The sequence below is a fragment of the Phyllostomus discolor genome, chromosome 5, assembly GCF_004126475.2.
Source record: "Phyllostomus discolor isolate MPI-MPIP mPhyDis1 chromosome 5, mPhyDis1.pri.v3, whole genome shotgun sequence".
NCBI lineage: Eukaryota > Metazoa > Chordata > Mammalia > Chiroptera > Phyllostomidae > Phyllostomus > Phyllostomus discolor.
In genome coordinates, this window is record NC_040907.2 from 83,991,485 (window position 1) to 84,011,084 (window position 19,600).

The following is a 19,600-nucleotide window of genomic DNA, read 5'->3' on the forward strand; positions in this document are numbered from 1 at the left end:
AGCGATGGCTTGCGGACCCCAGGCGCACAAGGCAGCAGCTAATGAACCTAGGGTGTGCAGGCAGCAGCTGGCAGACCCTGGGCGCGGGATGGCAGGCAGCACACCCAGTGAAGCGTGCAAAGCAGCTAGCTAACCAGCGGTCACACATTCGCGCCCAGATAAACCAGGTGAAACTGGGGAGTGAGACAGACCACCCAACCCAGGGCCCCAGCTTGGGGAAATAAAGCCTCAAACCACCAGGGCCCTGGCTTGGGGAAATAAAGCCGCAAACCACCTATTGAAAACACCTGTGGGGAGTGAGGCAGCAGAAGAGACTCCTTGCCTCACAGGAGAGTTCATTAGAGAGATCCATAGGCTCCTAGAACTTACACAAGTCCACCCACACAGGAATCAGCACCAGAAGGGCCCAGTTTTCTTGGAGGAAGTGGCAGAAGAGGCTGAAATCTGAGAGCACTGAGCAAGTGCCAATGTTCCGTCTTGGACCCTATCCCCACCTACAGCATCACAACCCAGCAACTGGGTTGCCCCGGCCTGGTGAACACCTAACGCTCTGCCCCTCACTACATAACAGGCACAACAAGACAAAAAAAATAATGGCCCAAATGAAAGAACAGATCAAAATTCCAAAACAAATACAACTACGCAACAAAGAGACAGCCAACCTACGAGATGCACAGTTCAAAACAATGGTGATCAGGATGCTCACAGAATTGGTTGAATTTGGTCACGAATTAGATGAAAAATTGAAGGCTACACTCAGTAAAATAAAGGAAAATGTATAGGGAACCAATAGTGATGGGAAGGAAACTGGGACTCAAATCAATGGAGTGGACCAGAAGGAAGAAAGAAACAACCAAACAAAAAAGAATGAAGAAACAAGAATTCAAAAAATGAGGAGAGGCTTAGGAAACTCCAGGACATCTTTAAACATTCCAACATCCAAATTATAGGGATACCAGAAGGGGAAGAGGAAGAGCAACAAGTGGAAAAGTTATTCGAACAAATAATAAAGGAAAACTTCCCCAATCTGGCAAAGAAAATACACTTCCAGGAAGTCCAGGAAGCTCAGAGAATCCCAAAGAAGTTGGACCCAAGGAGGAACACACCAAGGCACATCATAATTACATTAGCCAAGATTAAAATGAAGGAGAGAATCCTAAAAGCAGCAAGAGATAGGGAGATAGTCACCTACAAAGGAGTTCCCATCAGACTGTGAGCTGACTTCTCAAAAGAGACCTTGCAGGCAAGAAGATGCTGGAAAGAAGTATTCGAAGTCAGGAAAGGCAAGGACCTACATCCAAGATTGCTCTATCCAGCAAAGTGCTTCTCAGATAAGGTCAAGTTAAAGGAGTTCATCATCACCAAGCCCTTATTATATGAAATGTTAAAGGGACTTACCTAAGAAAAAGAAGATAAAAAATATGAACAGTAAAATGACAGCAAACTCACAGTTACTAACAACCACACCTAAAACAAAAGCAAAAGCAAAAGCAAACTAAGCAAACAACTGGAAAAGGAACAGAACCACAAAAATGGAGATCACATGGAGGGTTAGCAGCAGGGGAGTGGGAGGAGGAGAGAGGGGGAAAGGTACAAAGAACAAGTAGCATAGATGGTAGGTAGAAAATAGACAGGGGGAGGGCAAGAATAGTATGGCAAATGTAGAAGCTAAAGAACTTATGACACATGGACATGAACTAAAGGGGGGGAATGTGGGTGGGGGAGGGTGTACAGGGTGGAGGGTAATAAAGGGGGGAAATGGGACAACTGTAATAGCATAATGAATAAAATATATTTTTAAAATACCCAACTCAAAACTTTGCCTCATACAGGTTTTCACTGAGAAAACATTAATACCTCTATGTACTTTCTGATTGCTTTTATCCCACCCAGATTTTTTTGCTCATTTTCCCTTTGAGAAATCCATACTACATGAACTATGTTAATATGAAAGTATATATTTGTTGCTTAATAATGCCCTTATATCTTTTTCATGTTTTTGGAGACATAAAAACTCTTAAAAGGCAGGTATGAGGTTTTATTTTTAAGCATGTACACTAGCACACTCATTGTTCACAGAATTAAAATGGAAGACATAAAATATCCTAACCCCAATCCCTTAAAAGTGGTTCATTTGCCCTTTATCTACATCTGAAATCTGCAAGAGTCCACATATATCTAAAATAGTACTTTTTCTATATTCTTCTGTACTTACTGTATGAGGAAAATTATAAAATGTTTCCTTCTATATTTTATTTAGAATTTTTTTTATTTTTTATCATTGTTCAAGTACAGCTTTCTCCATTTTCACCCCACCATGGCCCCCCACCCCACCCATCCTTGCTTTTATTTAGAGTTTTAATATTTTTATATCAGTTTTCCTAGAAATAGTTCTTAAGTCTTTATGTCCAAAGTTTCAACAGTTATGCTGAGGTTCCCATTTAAATATTGCCATTTTCCCCTTTAAACAAAACATCTCTACTTTAAACTACATAGTACTAAGTAAACCACGTAAGCAAACACGGTGGAACAACTAATTTTTCTCTTTTGAAGAGCTTGGAAATTCCTTCGATGGTCTGTGATCACAAATCCAACTTAGAGTAATGCATACATACACATCTGAAATGGATTTCCAACAATTAAGAACTTGGTGGGGTGGGGGGAAGTGGGGGGCTTCAAATTCTGACCTCCTGAGTAATCTCAGCTCATATGTGCTATGTTTGACAAGCTTTATTTTATAACTGGGATGGAAAGCATTTCCAGGCACATAGGAATTAGGGCAGTTCTTTCTACTAGCAACATCAACAAGTATAAGCTTGAGAGTTAAAAGCAAAGACACTAGAGATGCCTAGCTGTGGGACTCTGGACAGACAGCAAACTCCCCGTGCCTCATGCCATGTCTGTAAAATCAGATCAATAATAGTTCCTACCTCACATGGTTTTTAGGATTAAATGAGCAAACATGCAAAAAAAAAAAAACACTTTGAATATTGCCTAGAACACACACCTGTGAACAGTTTATCTCTTTCCATCACCATAAAAATCATAAAAATAATGCAACACAACCTTCCTCTTGCAACCAGCCCACAAGAATCCATACTATGGAAAGCAATGTGATTAAAAATAAAATTCTATAGACCACTCCATAAACACCATCTCAAACAAGATACAAATAAAGTTGCTGAAAGTCAATTCACCTGAACATCTCTGGCTAACTTTCTCGTTTGTAAAATGAACTAAATGACCTCTAAGGTCTGTCCTTCCCAACTGTAAAATCTGGATGATTCTCTTGGAAAGGCATGTAAGAAACTAGCATCATGAGAGAAAACTCTCTGGTACACTGGCATTGTTTAACTACCTGTGTATCAGTTCAGTTCATTTTTATTTAAACTATCAAACACTGCTGCAATTTTATGTTTAATCTATGTTTATTTGAATACTATAACTATTAAGCAGTTGTATGATGATCTCATCTTTTTCTTCAAGGGCCACTCTGAAAGAGTTGGAAGATAAACACATATAAGCACACTTCCAAATGCAAAATAAGTATATTTGAGTAAATTCATACTCGAATCATATAGGCACCCAGGAGTCTTTTATGTATGTAGACACATAACTACCATAAAAATCAAGCTTTGCATCAAGAAAGCAGTTTCACACTTAGTGACTGCTATTCTAATTACATTGTAGCCAACTACTTTGTTATTATTTTATCTTTTTTAAATATATTTGCATGGCTGCATAGCCTTAGAATATTTTCTAGAATAAAATTCATCATGGAAAATTTCTAAGAACCTTCTGAAAACTTTTCATTTTAAAACTGGAAAAAATGTCAACATTAATGCAATGCTGCACCACGTATAAGCTTAAATCTAATAATGGTTAAGACCGTCCTTCTGAATGACTGACTTGAATGTTTAAAGGAAAGGAGCCTGTTTGATTAAGTTTCTGTGCTATAGTGAATATGAAATAATGACTAACAGTATTATAAACATCAAGTGCTTTATAAGAACATCTGAGCATCATCTGTAATTGGCAGATTACTGACATGCAAAAGAATACTGTTAAAATATTTTAAAAGATTAAACATGTGCATGAAAAACTAAGACACTTACTTTATTCATAAAATGTTTTAACAGGTAACACAAGAATCAACTTTAACCCAGACTGTTCAAATTACATAAAAATTATATGTATATGATGAGAGATTTTACACACATTATGCTTTTTTCTACTCTCTGGTGAGATAAAATTATACCTTATCAGAACATATTTTGTGCAAAGATGTTCTAAAATAAAATCATTGCTCTAATTAATTGTATTATTACATTTTATATTTGCTATTAGAAAGAAAAAAGCAGTTGGTTAATAAGCATTCAAAAAGTATCAAATAAGCTTTCAACATGAGCTGAAAAATAATTACCAGGAAAAAAAAACCAGGAGTCTTGCTATATTCAATTTTTCCTCCTATTTTTATCCTAGTCAAACTGAATAATATCAGCTACTTACATGATAGCTCCTAAAAACTTCAAATTGCTTTTTCACCTACATCATCAAAACCATTTTTAAGTTATTGCTTATTTCCTTTCTAGCTACAGTTGTGTACAATTTTTTAAATAAGCCATAGGGTTCTTCTCTCTACAACATTCTGATTTCTCCAATCTCAAGGCTCTCAGTTTAAAACTGCAGACCTAACATTTAAATGTAAAAAAAAATAATGAATAAACAGCTATAATTCTATCTGAAAATCAACAAAATTAAACCTCCTTTACTCATGAACCCAATAAGAAAATCCCACAAAACAAACAAACAAAAAAACCCAGAAGATTTCATTCATCGTAGATGGTTTTATAAAATAATCACTGGAGTGGGCCCTACCATTGATAGCAAGTAAAGATGTTTTTATTAATCAGATTAATTCTGAAAACCCAGCTGGGTTTCTCTGGTCTTCACAGAGGAGGGGAGCAGGGGATTGACAGAAGGTACCATCTCAGAACCTAAAGAAGAACATATGGAGGGCTACCAGTGGGGAGGGGCAGGGGCAAGAATGGGGGACAAGGTACAGGGAATAAGAAACACAACTGGTAGGTACAAATAGGGGGATGTTAAGAATAGTATAGGAAATGGAGAAGCCAAAGAACTTATATGTACCACCCACAGACATGAACTAAGTGGGGTGAGGGGATGCTGGAGGCAACAAAGGTATAGGACAGAAGGGATAGAGAGGAGAGAAAAATAGGACAACTGTAACAGCATAATCAGTAAAATATACTTAAGAAAAAAAGAACAGTGATGACTAGAGCACTTCATTTCAACCCCACATGACTGTGAGTGACACTGACATTTTTAAAAACAGTTCAATGATAATAAAAAAGACCTCTCAATCACTTTCCAGAAGTAGATACAGACAGAATATTATGTTTAATTTCATTTAATGTTATAAAAAAAATGAAGCAAGGTTTGAATGAGTTCAGGTAGACAAATCAAGAAGGCAGCACAGTGGGTCAGTTTTCCTTCCCAAATTATTTTCTGCACTGAACGCTCTTCCAAATCCCAATCCTTGAGTAATCAGGAAAAGAAAGAGACATATCAGTAATCAATGCTAAGCACTTTATGCAGCATCGAAATGCAGGTAAATATTTTATCAATATATAGGTATTCCCCAAGTCCTCTGTTTGCAAAGCATATGCAACCCCAGAGTTTGACATAAGCCAGTTTTTTATAGAAAGTGACAATTCTGTATTGAGTGTTTACCTGAGAGTCAAGCTTTGTGCCAAATGCTTACACTTGCCCTGTTTTCTAATCTTCAAGTATTATTTCTAATTTATAGACAAGGAAATCAGCAATCCAGCTTGTGTAAGACCACACAGCTAGTCCCTTAGTAGCCAGAAGCCAAACACTTGACCATTACTATATTAACTAATGTACTGAAAAGGTAAATTCTAGGAATCTGATGGCAAAATCTCACATAAAACAAAGTTAATAATAACTACAGTATATCCTCAAATAGCTTCATCTGGTTCAAAGTTGTTTCATTACAACTTTTATAAGATGCTGCAGAAACCTAACTCTTGTTTGTATCAATTAGCCTATTGTAAAATCAGTTTCACTACACACAGTTTTGCTTCAAGGTGCACAACCTTCTGAGGGTGTTGAGTGAGGACTTACTGTACTTAGTTTACCTGTTCAATTAAAAGTTTGCATTATAACAGGTTTATCAATCAGAGGCTACCAATTATTGGAACAAGTATTTGCTCTTCAAGGTTCCAAATGTAAGCAAATTTCATGAAGACCAAGCATCTTTAACCCTCCAATTTGCTAAAGAGCTAACATAAATATTGTTTTGTTGAGCACAGACAGATGACTAAAACAGGCTCTTTAGACATATAATTTATATCCAGATAAGATGAAAGACCTGTAGGAAAATAATTATGACATAATCAATATCAAAAGAAGAGTAAGGCACCCACAGACACAAGCAATAGAGGCCCACTCTGTATTGGTGGAGGGAATGAAAGGGGAAAGAGAACAGCAAAGGGGGAAAAAACGCAGAGAAGTGGTGAACTCTTTGGCAAAGACAACTCCTACACAGAGTAAGAAAATGGAGTGGAAATGGAAAGGTGGAGAAGAAACTTCCCAGAAAGACAAGAAAGCACAGAAATGCTGGATTTGCAGGCTGAGCTCCTGAAATGGCAATGACTTTTCATCAGACAGACTGCAGAACATGAAGGCCAAACTGTGGAAAGTATGTCTTAGCCAAAATCAGGACTTCCGACTTCATCTTGTAAGGCAATGGGCTCTCACAGACCCCTTGTGTGGATTTGGGCTATGCTCTGGTAGGCCTTCTAAGTTCTCACATTGTAACAAAACTGTCTCTCAGTGGAAGGGAATAAACTCTTTTTTTTTTTTTTTTGCGGTGTGTTCAGAGCTAAATGCATTCAACCAATAAAAATGGAAAACAACCATATCAAATTCTCAAAATATGTTTTTCAAAAGGTTAATACTTAGTGTTTTCTACATTGATTTCCAATCTTAAAGCCGATGAGTCTCACCTTGGCTGGCGTAGCTCAGTGGATTGAGCGTGGGCTGCAAAGTGTCGCAGGTTCGATTCCCAGTCAGGGCACATGCCTGGGTTGCAGGCCACGGCCCCCAGCAACCACACATTGATGTTCCTCTCTCTCTCTCTCTCCCTCCCTTCCCTCTCTAAAAATAAATAAATAAAATCTTAAAAAAAATCAAAACTCTATTTCATCTTAAAAAAAAAAGTCGGTGAGTCTTTTAAACCCTAGGCCCAAATTCAACTAATACAGGTTAACATCTACTTTCTTTCTTTCCTCCCAAAGCTTTGAAACACATTCACAATGATGACTGGCACAGCACAGAAACAGCCCTTTATCTTCAGGGGGCTGACATGGAGCCTCTGTAAGTCCCCAGCTCCTCCATTCTGTTAAAGAGTACACACAGGCAGTAGAGATATAATCAGTAAGGAATGAGTCTAGGGAGGGCAGGGCTGACCCTGCTGCTACATTCATCACAACCACACACTGGTGCTCTCCACCCCTGGAGTTTGCCACATAGTGTCCAGGAGATCTAGGACAACGTGAAAAGTCTTACTTCTGAACACCAAGTGCTTGTCTCATGCTCTTTAGAAATTCTTATTCAACCTCACAAAGGATATGTAAGTGTTAAACTCTACCCACCTGCACCACCAAAGACAAAGGTTCTGTCTGGTTTATATATGGCCAAGGGTAAAGACACTAGAATTCACAAACCACACTCCTACAAACTGAACAAATTACCCATCAAGTTTAACTCTGTTTCATTTATGTCCCAAATTCATGCTCACCCTTAACATAGCAGTTCTTCTCATACTTTTCCACTAAAGAACCTCTACCACCAGAAGTATAAACTCCATCTCCCTATGGGAGCATAGTCTGGGCGTGTGGAATTTTAAATCTATGCACACTCTCTATGCTCCTCTGTGATAGATGCCTATACTGTACTATTTACTTGCATAATGCTTTCATATGTGAATACGCACACATATACATATTCTTCCTGAAGTATAATTCATATTCCAGAAAGTTACATGTTTATCCATGCCTTTGCATATCAACAGGATTTTATCAAACCCAGCTGATGAACCAAGAATAAGTCAAAGAAAAATTATATTTTAAGAATTGAAACTACTACAGAAGCATAATAAATACATAATCTGAGATATTTTTTGAAAGTATAAATCTTCTATTACTGACCTAATTAACAAACACAAGACAAATACATCACAGACTATTTTCCAAGGAAGCCTAAAAAACAGGCCACATGCTAAGTGAACACCCTGAGCAACAGCACAAGCAGTGTGAGCAATGCACTCAGCACAGCAAGCTGGGCTGTAACTGACTCCCTTTCTGGTGTTCTGGTTTCCTCGCTCCCCGTTTCATAGCTAACTTTGTGAGCTAGGTCTTCTGCAAGCCACAGCAGTGGGTCACAAGTAAAGCAAAACAAACATGGTATTCCAACTGTCACAATATAAATGCTGAAAAATTCATTTTAGCATTTGAGATATAAAATAAATGCTGAAAAATTCATTTTAGTAGCTAATATTTCCCTTGCTTTAACCACTGAACTGTCTAGAGAGAGAGTCCTCAAACCATTTTTAGAAGAGAGCAGAAATTTTTAGTGTCACACCTTTGCACTTCTTGCCTTTGTTTTCTCCATTTTTCTAACTGAAACAGCTTTCCATCATTCTTCTCTGCTGAGTAAGCTAACTACCTGGCTCAGATACCACCTCTTCCATGAAGTCCTCCCACCCCCAAGTCAGGGTGACCCCACCCCTGGGTCTGGAGAGGCTGCAGGTCCCCCCAACATGGTTTTAGTAGATTGTCTTGTGCTAATCTACTTCGATCTCTTCTTTGAATATCTTCATTCTGGAAAGTCTCTCCTTCCCCCTTTCCATTTCCACTGTTTCCTTACTATTTGTGGGAGTTGTTTCTGCCAAAGAAGATTTCACTTCTTCAAGTTTTTCCCCTCTCTGCTATTCTCTTCTCCCCTTTTCATTCTTTCCCCCAACATTCAGTGGGCTGATCATTCATAACTACTTTAGTCAAGCAACTTTCTAAACTCTCACTAAAGGGCTGGGATCCAATTTATTTCAAGTTCTCTCAGAAAACTTTGATAAAAACATTGTAATTTCAGAAAATAAGCAAGTTTCACTCTTAAAACTTTTAACTACACACACTAAATTTAGGCTCCAATTTGATGGACCTTCACCAACCTGATTTCTCCTAATTCTTCCACACCAATCTCCTACCTCTCTCCTTCCTTCCTTTCTCCCCTGAATAAAACTTCTTATGCACTAGTGATGGAGAGTAACTTAGAGTAGCTTGGATTTCCCAAATTATGTCATGGCTTCTACCCTAGGATGAAATGCATTCAACCTGCCTTGTCATCTTCCTGGATAATTTCTCAGCCTTAAGAACCCAGTTCAGATGATACTTTTCCTTCCCAAAATCACCATCCTGCCCCATTCCAAACTGGCCACCCACAATCAGGACAAAATGTGATTCCCTGTCTCTGTGCCATACCTCTGTTCACTCACTGCAGTAGCACAGTTATATGGTTACCTATCTCCCCTCCTTAATTCCTTCCATAGGCCTTTCAGGGTCCACATCTGATTACCATTTTATCCCTACCACCTAAAACAGTGGCACATGAAGGTGTTCCACAAATATCTGTTGAGTTGTATACTTATTTGATATACAAAACAGTCTCCAGTCTAAAAATATGCATTTCTCAGGACAGTATGTAATTTAAATCATAAAGTACAGCTGACCACTGAACAAAGCAGAGGTTAGGGGCAACCGCCACCCCCCCAGTCAAAACTCCACAAATAACTTTTGAGTCCTCCAAAACTTAACCACTAATAGCCTACTGTTGACAGAAGCCTTACTGATAATGTGAACAGTCAATTAACACATTTTGTATATGTAGTACATACTGTATTCTTATAATAAAGCAAGCTACACAAAAGAAATGTTAAGAAAATCCTGAGAAAATTTACTGTATTTATTGAAAAAATCCTCTACAAGTAAGTGGACCTGAACTATTCAAATACAAGTTGTTCAAGGGTCAACTATATGTATTTTAAAGAGAAAAAACATTTACCCATATTTTTGGGTTCTAAGACACACCCACCCCACACCACCCCATTTGGGAGAATAATGGCTGTTAACGCTGTTGTTGGGTTCTATTTACATTTACACTGGTGAAATATTATGTTATTTATGTTATTAAATATTTTACCACATTTTTTGCTTCAAATTTTTTTTCCCTATTTTCCTCCTCTAAAACCTAGGTGGGTCTTATGGTCTGAAAAATATGGTAATACTTACAACCTAATAAGTAATACTCCTGATCAATCATATACTCATTCCTTCAAATTCCTTCAACAAATATCTGGGCTCCTATTAGCTGCCAGGAACTGTGTTGGGCCAGAGCACACACTAGCCCCCAGGGTGCTTTTGCATATATTGGAACAGGGCACCGTCTCTGGGCAGGTAAATTACAAAAGTTGGCCCCAAGTCTCCAAATGAACCCTTCAGCGGGCATCTGTGGGTGTGGAGGGTCTGCCTACAGTCATGAATGAGGAAAATTCCCTACTTTCTGGAGCTCAGATTCTACTAAGGGAGATAGGCAAGAACCTAGTCAATTTTATATGACTCTGAAAAATCAGACTTCAACACACAACTCTTAATGTTCTCTGTATAAATCCTCACCTCATTAAACACTAGTACTATAATCCATCAATTTGAACTTAGGATGAGGCAGCCCAGAGAGCTCTAGTACTCTTTTAGCCAGGACCCAGTACTATTTCCAGATTTAAGCAGACCACAGAACCGGCCACATTTTCAACTATCACTTTATGGTGACTAGGCTAATTTATTATACCAAGAAACATTTTCAATTCATCTGTTTGATTTTGTCACTTTTTTACCTTGCATGTACTTGAGAATTTTTTTTGTATAATAGTAAATATTTCATAAGGTACTTCACTCAATTTGTAATTATTTACTTTAGGAGTTCATTGCTTAACACCGCTACACTCTTATCCATTAAAATTAAATATAACAGATAATTGCTATTCCCAGCTGATAAAACACATTCGAATATAAATCTTCTTAAAAAACAAGCTAAAACATGCTTACTTTTCTAATATTAAAATATGTCTTCACAGGTAAGAAGAAGCACTCATTTTTGTGTCTTTGTATAAAATGTATATTGTATACATACTTTTGACCTCATATTGCTTCCTCATAAAAAATAGGTCAGTTTAATTCTGAGTTCTGCAAACAATGGTCTGAGTTAGTGTCAACTATAACTGTCTTCACTTCTTGTTACTCTAATGTGCAGGGTAGTACAAAAACAAATCTCAAAATAAGTACAGGGGAGGGGTAAAAAATCCACAGGGATCCAGTGGGAAAAGAATATCCAACCATTAATTTCAAATTCCTCAATCCAAATATGGTTCCTGTTAAGAGAGAGTAAATCTAAGACTTTAATACCAACATCTATTGGTTCAGAAGGCATTGAAATTTTGTTAAATTCAATTAATTCACTCAACAGGTATTTATTAAGCATCTCCTAAGAGACAAGAATTGTGCAGAGCAAGTGGAAGTGAACAAGGAAAATGGAACCAGCATCCATGGAGCTCACCTTGGAACAAAGTCAGCATCTAATAAAACTGCCATTCCTGGCACCAAACAGTTACCTTATTACACGATTTACCATCCACCTGACTTTTCTTTAACACAGTCTCACCTCTTAGATTTCTGGGATGAATCTGTTTGGTTCGAGGCATCTTCTTTGATTCAGGGACCCCTTTTTCTTCTTAGAAACTCTAGGAAGAGCAGGTCACAAAAAAGTAGCTCCATAAACTTAATATCCATCAATTAATCCATGTGCTGAAAAAGAAAAAGAAAAATTGCATCTGACTACCATCAAAGAAAAAAGACACTTCAAAGGTAATGGCTTAATACAACACCATTCTAAACTCAACAACAGAAGTAACCAAGCTGGAGACTGCCGCAAAAGATTATTTACTAACTTTTAACTAAACACAGGACATGTAATTTTACCAATATCTGGGCTTTCTCATTAAGAAAACAGAAAAGAAAAAAACCACTTTACCTTTATCAAGAGTGAAAAAAACCACTGAATTGTGTTTTAAAGTAAAGTTACCAAGTACAAATGAAGTACAGCATTAGGCTATAAATGGAACATGCTGTATATAGAACATGTCTGCCCATTCATAAATTCTTTGGGGACAGGGATCATGTCTCATTCACCTTATTTTACTGAGTTAATGCAGTTAACATAGTGGATGCTCCCCATTATTCCAGTTCTCCCTTCTAGGCTCATGGTAGGACAGTATGTTCTGCCTCCCTGTGTTTAGCTAAAATGTGTGACCAGTTTTGGCTAATGACTTGTGAATGGAAGAGACACGTCTCCCTTCTAGACTGAAGCATTTAGTTGTAGAAGCAAGGTCCTCCAGAGCTCCTTTCCCTCTGCCATGGAACAGTCGCCTCTTCTAGACAGTGCATCTGACATCACAGAGCTGACTCCCACTAACCCAACATGGCCAGGTGGCATAAACAAGAGAGAGACCTTTGTTGTTTTAAGTCACTGAAGTTTGGGGTTATTTGTTATGACAGCATAAGCTAGCCTATCCTGACTTAGACATTTTAAAAACAATGATCTTTCCTTTACAGGAAAGAAATAAATACCACATGGAGCAAAAACATGACAACATACAAGAGAGTAATAATCTAAAAACAAATCATCTCTCTCCCCGAATCAGCTACCTTGGCCTCTTCTTGCATGGTCCTAAAAATTTTAGTTTTAACTTCCTGCAATGTGGCTAATAAGCAAAGCTTAGTATTATGATGTTAAACACAAAATGTTTAATCTCTAAAAAAACCCACAAAAAATGGAGTAGGAATGCTTTGTTTAAAACTTCTGTTGCATCTGGTACTTTAAGAGAAACAAGAGAATACTTACTGAGCATCTACTGTGTGCCTACATGCTTTCTGCACATTACTTAATCCTAATAACTGGTGAGGTAGCTATCATTTACCCATTTTACAGGTAAGAAAATTAAGCCAGTGAGAGGCTAACTAATGTGCTCATGATCAACAACTAAGTAAAGTGGCACCGTGTGACTTGGTTGCTCTCAGTGCCTGTTTCCCCTCAGTGGAAATAACATCTATTTCCGGGGTTTTATTAAAGAGGCTGTGTAGCACAATTCATGACTATGTATTTTGGTGTCAAACCAGACTAGGTTCAAAGCCAGGCTTTACCCCTTACTATGTTTTTTTCAAGGTACGTAACCTCCCCAAAGACAAGATTTCCCAGCTGTAAAACTAGGGAATAGTATCCACTTCACAGGATATAAGGACTAAACAATATGCCACTGCCTGACACACAAAAACATTCAAATATTAATTTTCCTTAAGAAAGCCTATATGAGAAAGATTACCTCTAATATCCCAGGATATGGTTTTAAAATTTTATTGTTCCACTGTAAGAGAATAGAAGGCTACAACTAACTTCAGTATCTTATCCCTGATATGGCTAAATGTGAGTACTGACAAAAAATATCTGCAGTTCTTTTATGCATGGAGAAGAATATGAAATATGATGATACAATACTATGTATGTATTTCATCTGGCACTGTGCTAAATGATCTATAAAAGACATGGTTCCACAACTCCCTGCAGTAATGACATCCACCATCCAATTCATGAAGCTTCTGATTCAATAGAAAATTTAGAGACATTAGGAGCAAATAAATTGTACGCTTAAATACGTTCCTTGTTAAACTTAAAGCTTTTAAATGGTCACGATATTTGGAAGTTTTTAAAGCGTGAACTCCGACTGTAACAGTCACGTGATTCCCATAAGATCAGGAGCATAAAATGTAAAATATGCAAATTCCCAATCAGTAACCGCTTTCTGCTTCTCCATTCACTGCCTACCCACTGTCCCTAGCTGTCCATCCTATGTTTAAAACCTGGTGAAGGGCGGAGTGGATATTTTCAAAGACTCAGCAGCATCAGCAGCACTGTAGCGACCAGGACGAGTGATAAATCATTCCTCTATAGGAAAGAAATAAATACCACATGGAGCAAAACCATGACACGATCAAAAAGCGTAAAGACAGTTGCAAGGAGAAAAAACATGAATGAATGTGGAGGGCGGAGCCTGGGAAAACCCCTCCGCAACGCTGCACTGAACAAAGCACTTCGAACGCCAGGAGGAGGGGTAGGGGATGGAAGTGGCAGCTCTGGAAGGCGCCTGGAGTGGATGAGGAAAGCAGGAGGACGACGAGAGGAGGCCAGTACGGCCACCCTGAGACTCCTCCTCGCCGCCAGCTCCACCAGCGCCCCCTCCCCTCCAGCAGCAACTCCTTCCCCAGTCTGACCCCGAAGGGAGCCTAATCCGACCGGCGCCTAAACCGCCGCCCTCTTCCCAACTGCTGCAGGAGCGTAGTCCCAACCCGGAAAGAAACTACCCAGGTGGTTGGGAGTAAACAGGCACTTAGAGCAAAGAACGAAAGGAAAAGAAAGCCACAAAGCCGTGAGGTTGGGAAGCCGAGGCCTGGTCTCCCTCACCCCCCCACCCTCTTGCAAAATGCGTCTGCGGCTGGAACCGGGCTGGGAAGGCTAGGTCCCTCCGTACCTGCACAGCCTGCTGGACCTCAGCTCGGGCCGCTTGCGCGCGGCGAGGGCGCCCAGAAGTGGCAAGCGTCTCCCGCACGCAGCCATCCCCTCTGCAAGGTCGGCGGTTGCACACACAAGCATACACACACGCGCTCCCGCACGCCCCCCCCCCGCCCGCGGAGGGGGATGTGGTCCAGCCCACCCCACTGCACCCCGCCGCCCTCCCCGTTGCAGCGCCTCCGCCGCGGAGCCCGCGCCGAACCTGCTGCCAGGACGCCCGGCGGAGCGGCTGCGTCTGCAGCCGGCCCAGAAGCTGCGCTGTTGATGGCGGCGCCGCAGCTCAGAATCTCCACGACCCCCGCGCGGCGGCGGCGGCGGCGCCAGGGAGCCTTCCTTCACTTGACAACCCCAAACACAAACATAACCTCCTCCTGCGGCAGCTCCTGGCCCCCGACTCCGTCCCCCCTCCCCGCCGCCGCCGCCGCCGCCCCAGCAGCAGCCACACTAAAGGCCGGCGACTGGCACTCACACCACCCAGCACTGAAATATTGAACAGGGGAGCCGACCGGGGGTCCGAGGGGGGAAGCTCGGAGAGCGCGGGCGGGGGCCGCAGGCGCTCGGCAGTGAAGACTGGCGCGCTAGCTGACGCCCCCGGCCGCGACACGACCACTGCCAGGGAGAAGCGTCCGGGAAAGGGGGGGGGGGGGGGGCGGGCGGCGAGGCCCGGAGCGCGCCCTCGACGAGGCGAGACGGGGAGGGGCGGCCCCGTGGGACCGTGGGACCCGGGGCAAGGCAGGCGGGTGCAGGTTTTACCTCTCCCCGGGACAGAGTAGGGCACGTTTAGCGTCTTTAGGGGCGACGGGAGCGGGGGCCGGGCAGCGCGGGGGAGGGAGGGCGAAAGTCCGAGGCTTTCCCGCGGGTGGGCGGGGCAGCAGGGGATCCCCGGGGGCGGGAGCGGGGAGGCCTTCGGCTGCGACTGGCCGTCGGAGGAGGGGGCGTCCCCTGGTGGGGACTGAGGCGGTAGCTCCGCGGGGTAAGGGCGGAGGTCACTCCGGGCGCAGAGGCCCAGCAGGACAGGCGCGGCCACCAGCCCAGCGGTGGGATAGGGGTAGGGTGGCTGCCCCGCTTCGGGCTCCCGTGGAGCCCGGAACCCCGGGTCTCCCCGGCGGGGAGGGCCCGAGAACGCGTCTCACCCCGTCGCCGGCCCGCGGCTCCGCCCCACCGGGCCGCCACGGGGACAAGAAGGGGGAGCGGGAGGAGGGAGCAGCGCGCCTGAGGGGGAGGGGCTGGGCTAGGGACACCAGCGGCGGGAGTCCGGGGTCGCGCTCGCTTCGGGGCTGGCGCCTGGCAGAGGTGGAGGGGTGGAGGGGCGGAGGGGCGGAGGGGCGGGCCAGACCGGTCACGCGGTCCCGGGAAGGCCTAGCCGGGTCGCGCAGTTGGGGCCGGTTGGTTCCAGAGGAGGGGCGGGGACGGGCGGGGCAGTAGTTTCCCTTTACCTTCCCTTCACTTTCTAAAGCAGGATGTGGGCCGGCCCGGTGACGTCATGGGGTCTCCCAGCCCCGCCCCCCGTCCGGGCCGAATGGGGGTGGGGATAGGGGAGGGGGGCACCCCAAGGGGGTTTCCTCAGCAACGCGTTGAGGGAAGGAGAAAGTCATTGTGAAACTTGAAACTCATTAACTTTGAAAAACAACTTTAAAAAACAACGGGCTGGGGGGGGTGGGGGGACGGGTTGTTGGTTTGGAGGGTGGAAGGGGACTTATTATTAACCCTGAACTGAAACCACTTTTTGGGTGGCGGATGTTCTATTAAAAGATTGAGGAAAGCCCAGGTTATTCCAGAGGCCGCTCCAAAGCCGTCTGGTGGTTCCCAGAGCCCGAGCGGCGAGCGCACTTAACCCTTGCCTGTCCACCTGACAACCTGGGGCAGGAAGGAGAGGGGTGCTTGAGTGAAGAAAGCAGGGTGCTGGGCTGGACAGCCGACTTGCTCCAGGGACGCACGGGTAAAGGGAAAGAGGGAAGACGGAGCAACTACCAGAAACCAAAGTTTGACCCCGGCTGCTAGAAAGCAATAGAGGAAGCAAGGAATGGAAACATATGGGGAAAAAATCAGGAAGGGCTGGACGTTGGAAACGAACGAAGGTTTTTGGAGATAGACTTAAAGAACGTTAGAAGTTTGGGGCTCAGGAATTCCACATGTGCACCTAAAGAAGCAGGCAAAAGGAATTGGTTTAGGAGCCATGCTGAACTTAACAGTAATAAAGTAAAACAAGAATTCTGATGCAGAAAGAGTTCTCAGATTAAAACAAACTGTTTTCCCCTTTTAAGGAATAAAAATGCTAAAGACCGTACACCCACTATGCTGGCCATCTGTGCAAACCTGAATCGTTTTGTTCCCTGGGGCTTCTATAAAGACGTCTAGGTTTTTCCTGCTAGGGTCCACCCCTGAAATTCCCCTGAGGAATATCTCTATAAGCTGTAAATGTTAATTATTAACTTTCCCATACCCATCAATGTAAAAGAAGTGTGTGCCTCTCAATTTTGCTTTTTATCTAGTTCTAGAGATTTCCCCATTTTGGTTTCTCCCTCCTCCCTAAATCCAACACCAATGAATTTCTTGTAGCCGTCCCTACGTCTCCTCCTTTGATTGTAATGTATAGAATTAGCTGCAAAACTGCCATCCTAAAGAGCATTTTCTCTATCTGTTGAGATTTTGCTTCCCCGCAATTGTCAGTTTGGCTCGAATAAACTTTTATAAGACTTTTCTTATGCTGTAGAAAATAATAAGTAAATAAAGTAAAAATTATCTGAGGAAATCCTATCTCTTTTTTAAGCTAAGAAAAGTTCAACACAAGAATAGGATTAAAAATGAAGTACTCAATAATGGTGAGCTTGTACCACAAAATAATGTCATGTAAACGTAGGAATATGCCTATTAAAAACTAACTTTAGTCATAAGAGCGAAGATCATCCAACAACTGCCTAAATTTTAAATGATGGTTAGCATAATATGCGTCCAACCTTGCAATAATGAATTTTTTTATTTTCCATGTGATATAATCATCTCATCAAATGAAAACGCATCTAATGGATTGCTGTCACAAACAGCATATAATGTAACTTCCTAACTAGGTATTTAGATTTAAAAAATAAACTCATTTACAAGTGAAAGTGTACCTCATCTGTCAGAGGATAAAGATTAAGATAGCTCCATAATTATTCATTCTACTTTGTGTCACTTGTTAAGTCGAAAATGCTAACTGAATGAATACAATTTTAACCCAGTAATTGTTGAACATAACAAATTCATATTGTGAATGGTGTTTATAAGGATTTGGCATTGCTGTGAAGTTTCTAACAAACATGCAATTTTGTTATTTAAGTTTGTTAAAGAATTTTTCTTAAACAGACTACTCACTTTATTGGGCAATAAATCAATATTAAAATGGTCTGAAATATATACAATACTGAACAATTTCCTATTTTCTATTTTTGAACTGATTTTCTAAATGCAATCACTTTTCCTAATTCAGCCTACAATTCTAACTTCCTAGTTTTCAGAATAAGTAAGGAAAGCCAGCTAAACTATACAGTAGTTTCGGCTTGTTATGTGGCATATTTAATACTTTCTCAAACTGTATCATATAAACAGAATATGCCGAAAAAATTTTTGAAGAAGATAAATATGTGGTAAACAGTAGTTAAAACTGTCAAAAATTCTGGAACAAATGGGGGAGGTAATCGTACTCTGCAAAATTAAGGGGAGGGGGCGCTTCGGGGCCCACTTCTCTCTGGCTGCATCCCTACCGGCCAAGTGAACTCTTTTGGAGGCCCCTCAGGGATTGGGGTTCAAATGAGGGCAGTGTCACTAGGGTTCTACCACATTGTTCTTGCTGAGCAACTTTGAGAGGACTGAAGTGCACCCCCAGGCTTTGTCGCGGGGCTCCAGCGTGCCATCGCGTCCACTGGGCTCCGCGCCACCAGCGCTGCCCGCGCGTCCCTAGCACAGGTTCCCACGCGACCGCCCAGGCGCGGCCCGATCGGGCTCCCCCCTGGCGCGGCCCCGCGGCCTCGGCCCTCCGCCCTACGCGCGGCCCGGCGGCGCCACCGCCACGAGGAGATCCCGGAGGTTCCTCCCCGGCGGTCGCCGAGTCACTCCCCACCGCCCTCCGCGCGCGTTGGGCTTTCCTGTCCACCGGCTGAATCCCCTCCTCCTCGGGGGCGACCCGGCGACAAAACCGTCCCTGCACACCCTGCCTGCTCCGCCCCGACGCCCAGGCTCTTCCCAAGCCAGGCGCCAAACAAAAGGACCCAGAGAAAACTTACCCGAACTGCAACGCAAAACTCTGATCCAAAGCTTCCTGGGTTTAACTTTTAATTTTAAAAACAACAAAAGCAGAAACCAAAGCCTCCTAGATTGGAAGTGGGCGTGAGAGGAAATGCTAGGGGGAGGCGCTTGGTTCCCTCCGCAGCTTTTGCCCCCCTCCCCCCTCCTTTTCAGGCCCCTGCCTGGGGCTTTGATGTTATCTGGTGCACCGCCTACGTGGGTTTATACCGTGGGCTCGGAGCCGAGTGCGATATCCAGATATTTGGCACTTTTTACGCTGGTTTGAAGAGAAGGAAGCAGGTGGTCACGGTAAAGGATCCCCACTTCTTAGCCCCGCGGTGCAAAAGGAGCTTTTGGCCTTGCCTTCCCTTTGTTACCTGAACTGAAATGAACAAGCCACCTATCTAGCAGTAATGCTGGAGATTCATTTCCCTCCACTGTCAGCACTAACTTAGAACAGGTAGTACTGCTTGTTTTCTGAGGCTTTGTTTGGTTTTTAGATCTCAGTTTTGAAAGTAAACGTTACTTTCCTCCTTAGACCTGTGGCCTTGAAGAGACA

General features: G+C 42.6%; 1 protein-coding gene and 1 long non-coding RNA gene across 6 annotated transcripts in view; both read right to left on the reverse strand.

Annotated features, from left to right (window-relative positions):
* The window catches only part of HIVEP1 (HIVEP zinc finger 1), a 145,652-nt gene extending 126,481 nt beyond the window's left edge, over positions 1-19,171 (reverse strand). For 2 of the 5 annotated variants that reach the window (XM_036026506.1, XM_028514026.2), the window contains exons 1-2: positions 19,041-19,171; positions 11,818-11,960 (exon numbers count right to left, since the gene is read on the reverse strand). In XM_036026506.1, the coding sequence (XP_035882399.1) occupies positions 11,818-11,857 (40 nt within the window). In that variant the 5' untranslated portion in view covers positions 11,858-11,960; positions 19,041-19,171. Of the gene's footprint in view, positions 1-11,817; positions 11,961-14,737; positions 14,890-14,980; positions 15,360-15,531; positions 15,904-19,040 lie in introns of those variants that run through there. The other 3 variants (XM_036026503.1, XM_036026504.1, XM_036026505.1) reach the window with 3 other exon arrangements.
* Positions 1,206-10,340, reverse strand: LOC118500727. The gene is made up of 3 exons (XR_004903303.1): positions 10,202-10,340; positions 9,233-9,237; positions 1,206-1,217 (listed from the first exon to the last, which is right to left on the reverse strand). It is a non-coding gene; the product is annotated as an uncharacterized LOC118500727 (long non-coding RNA).
* Positions 19,172-19,600: the final 429 nt, after the last annotated feature.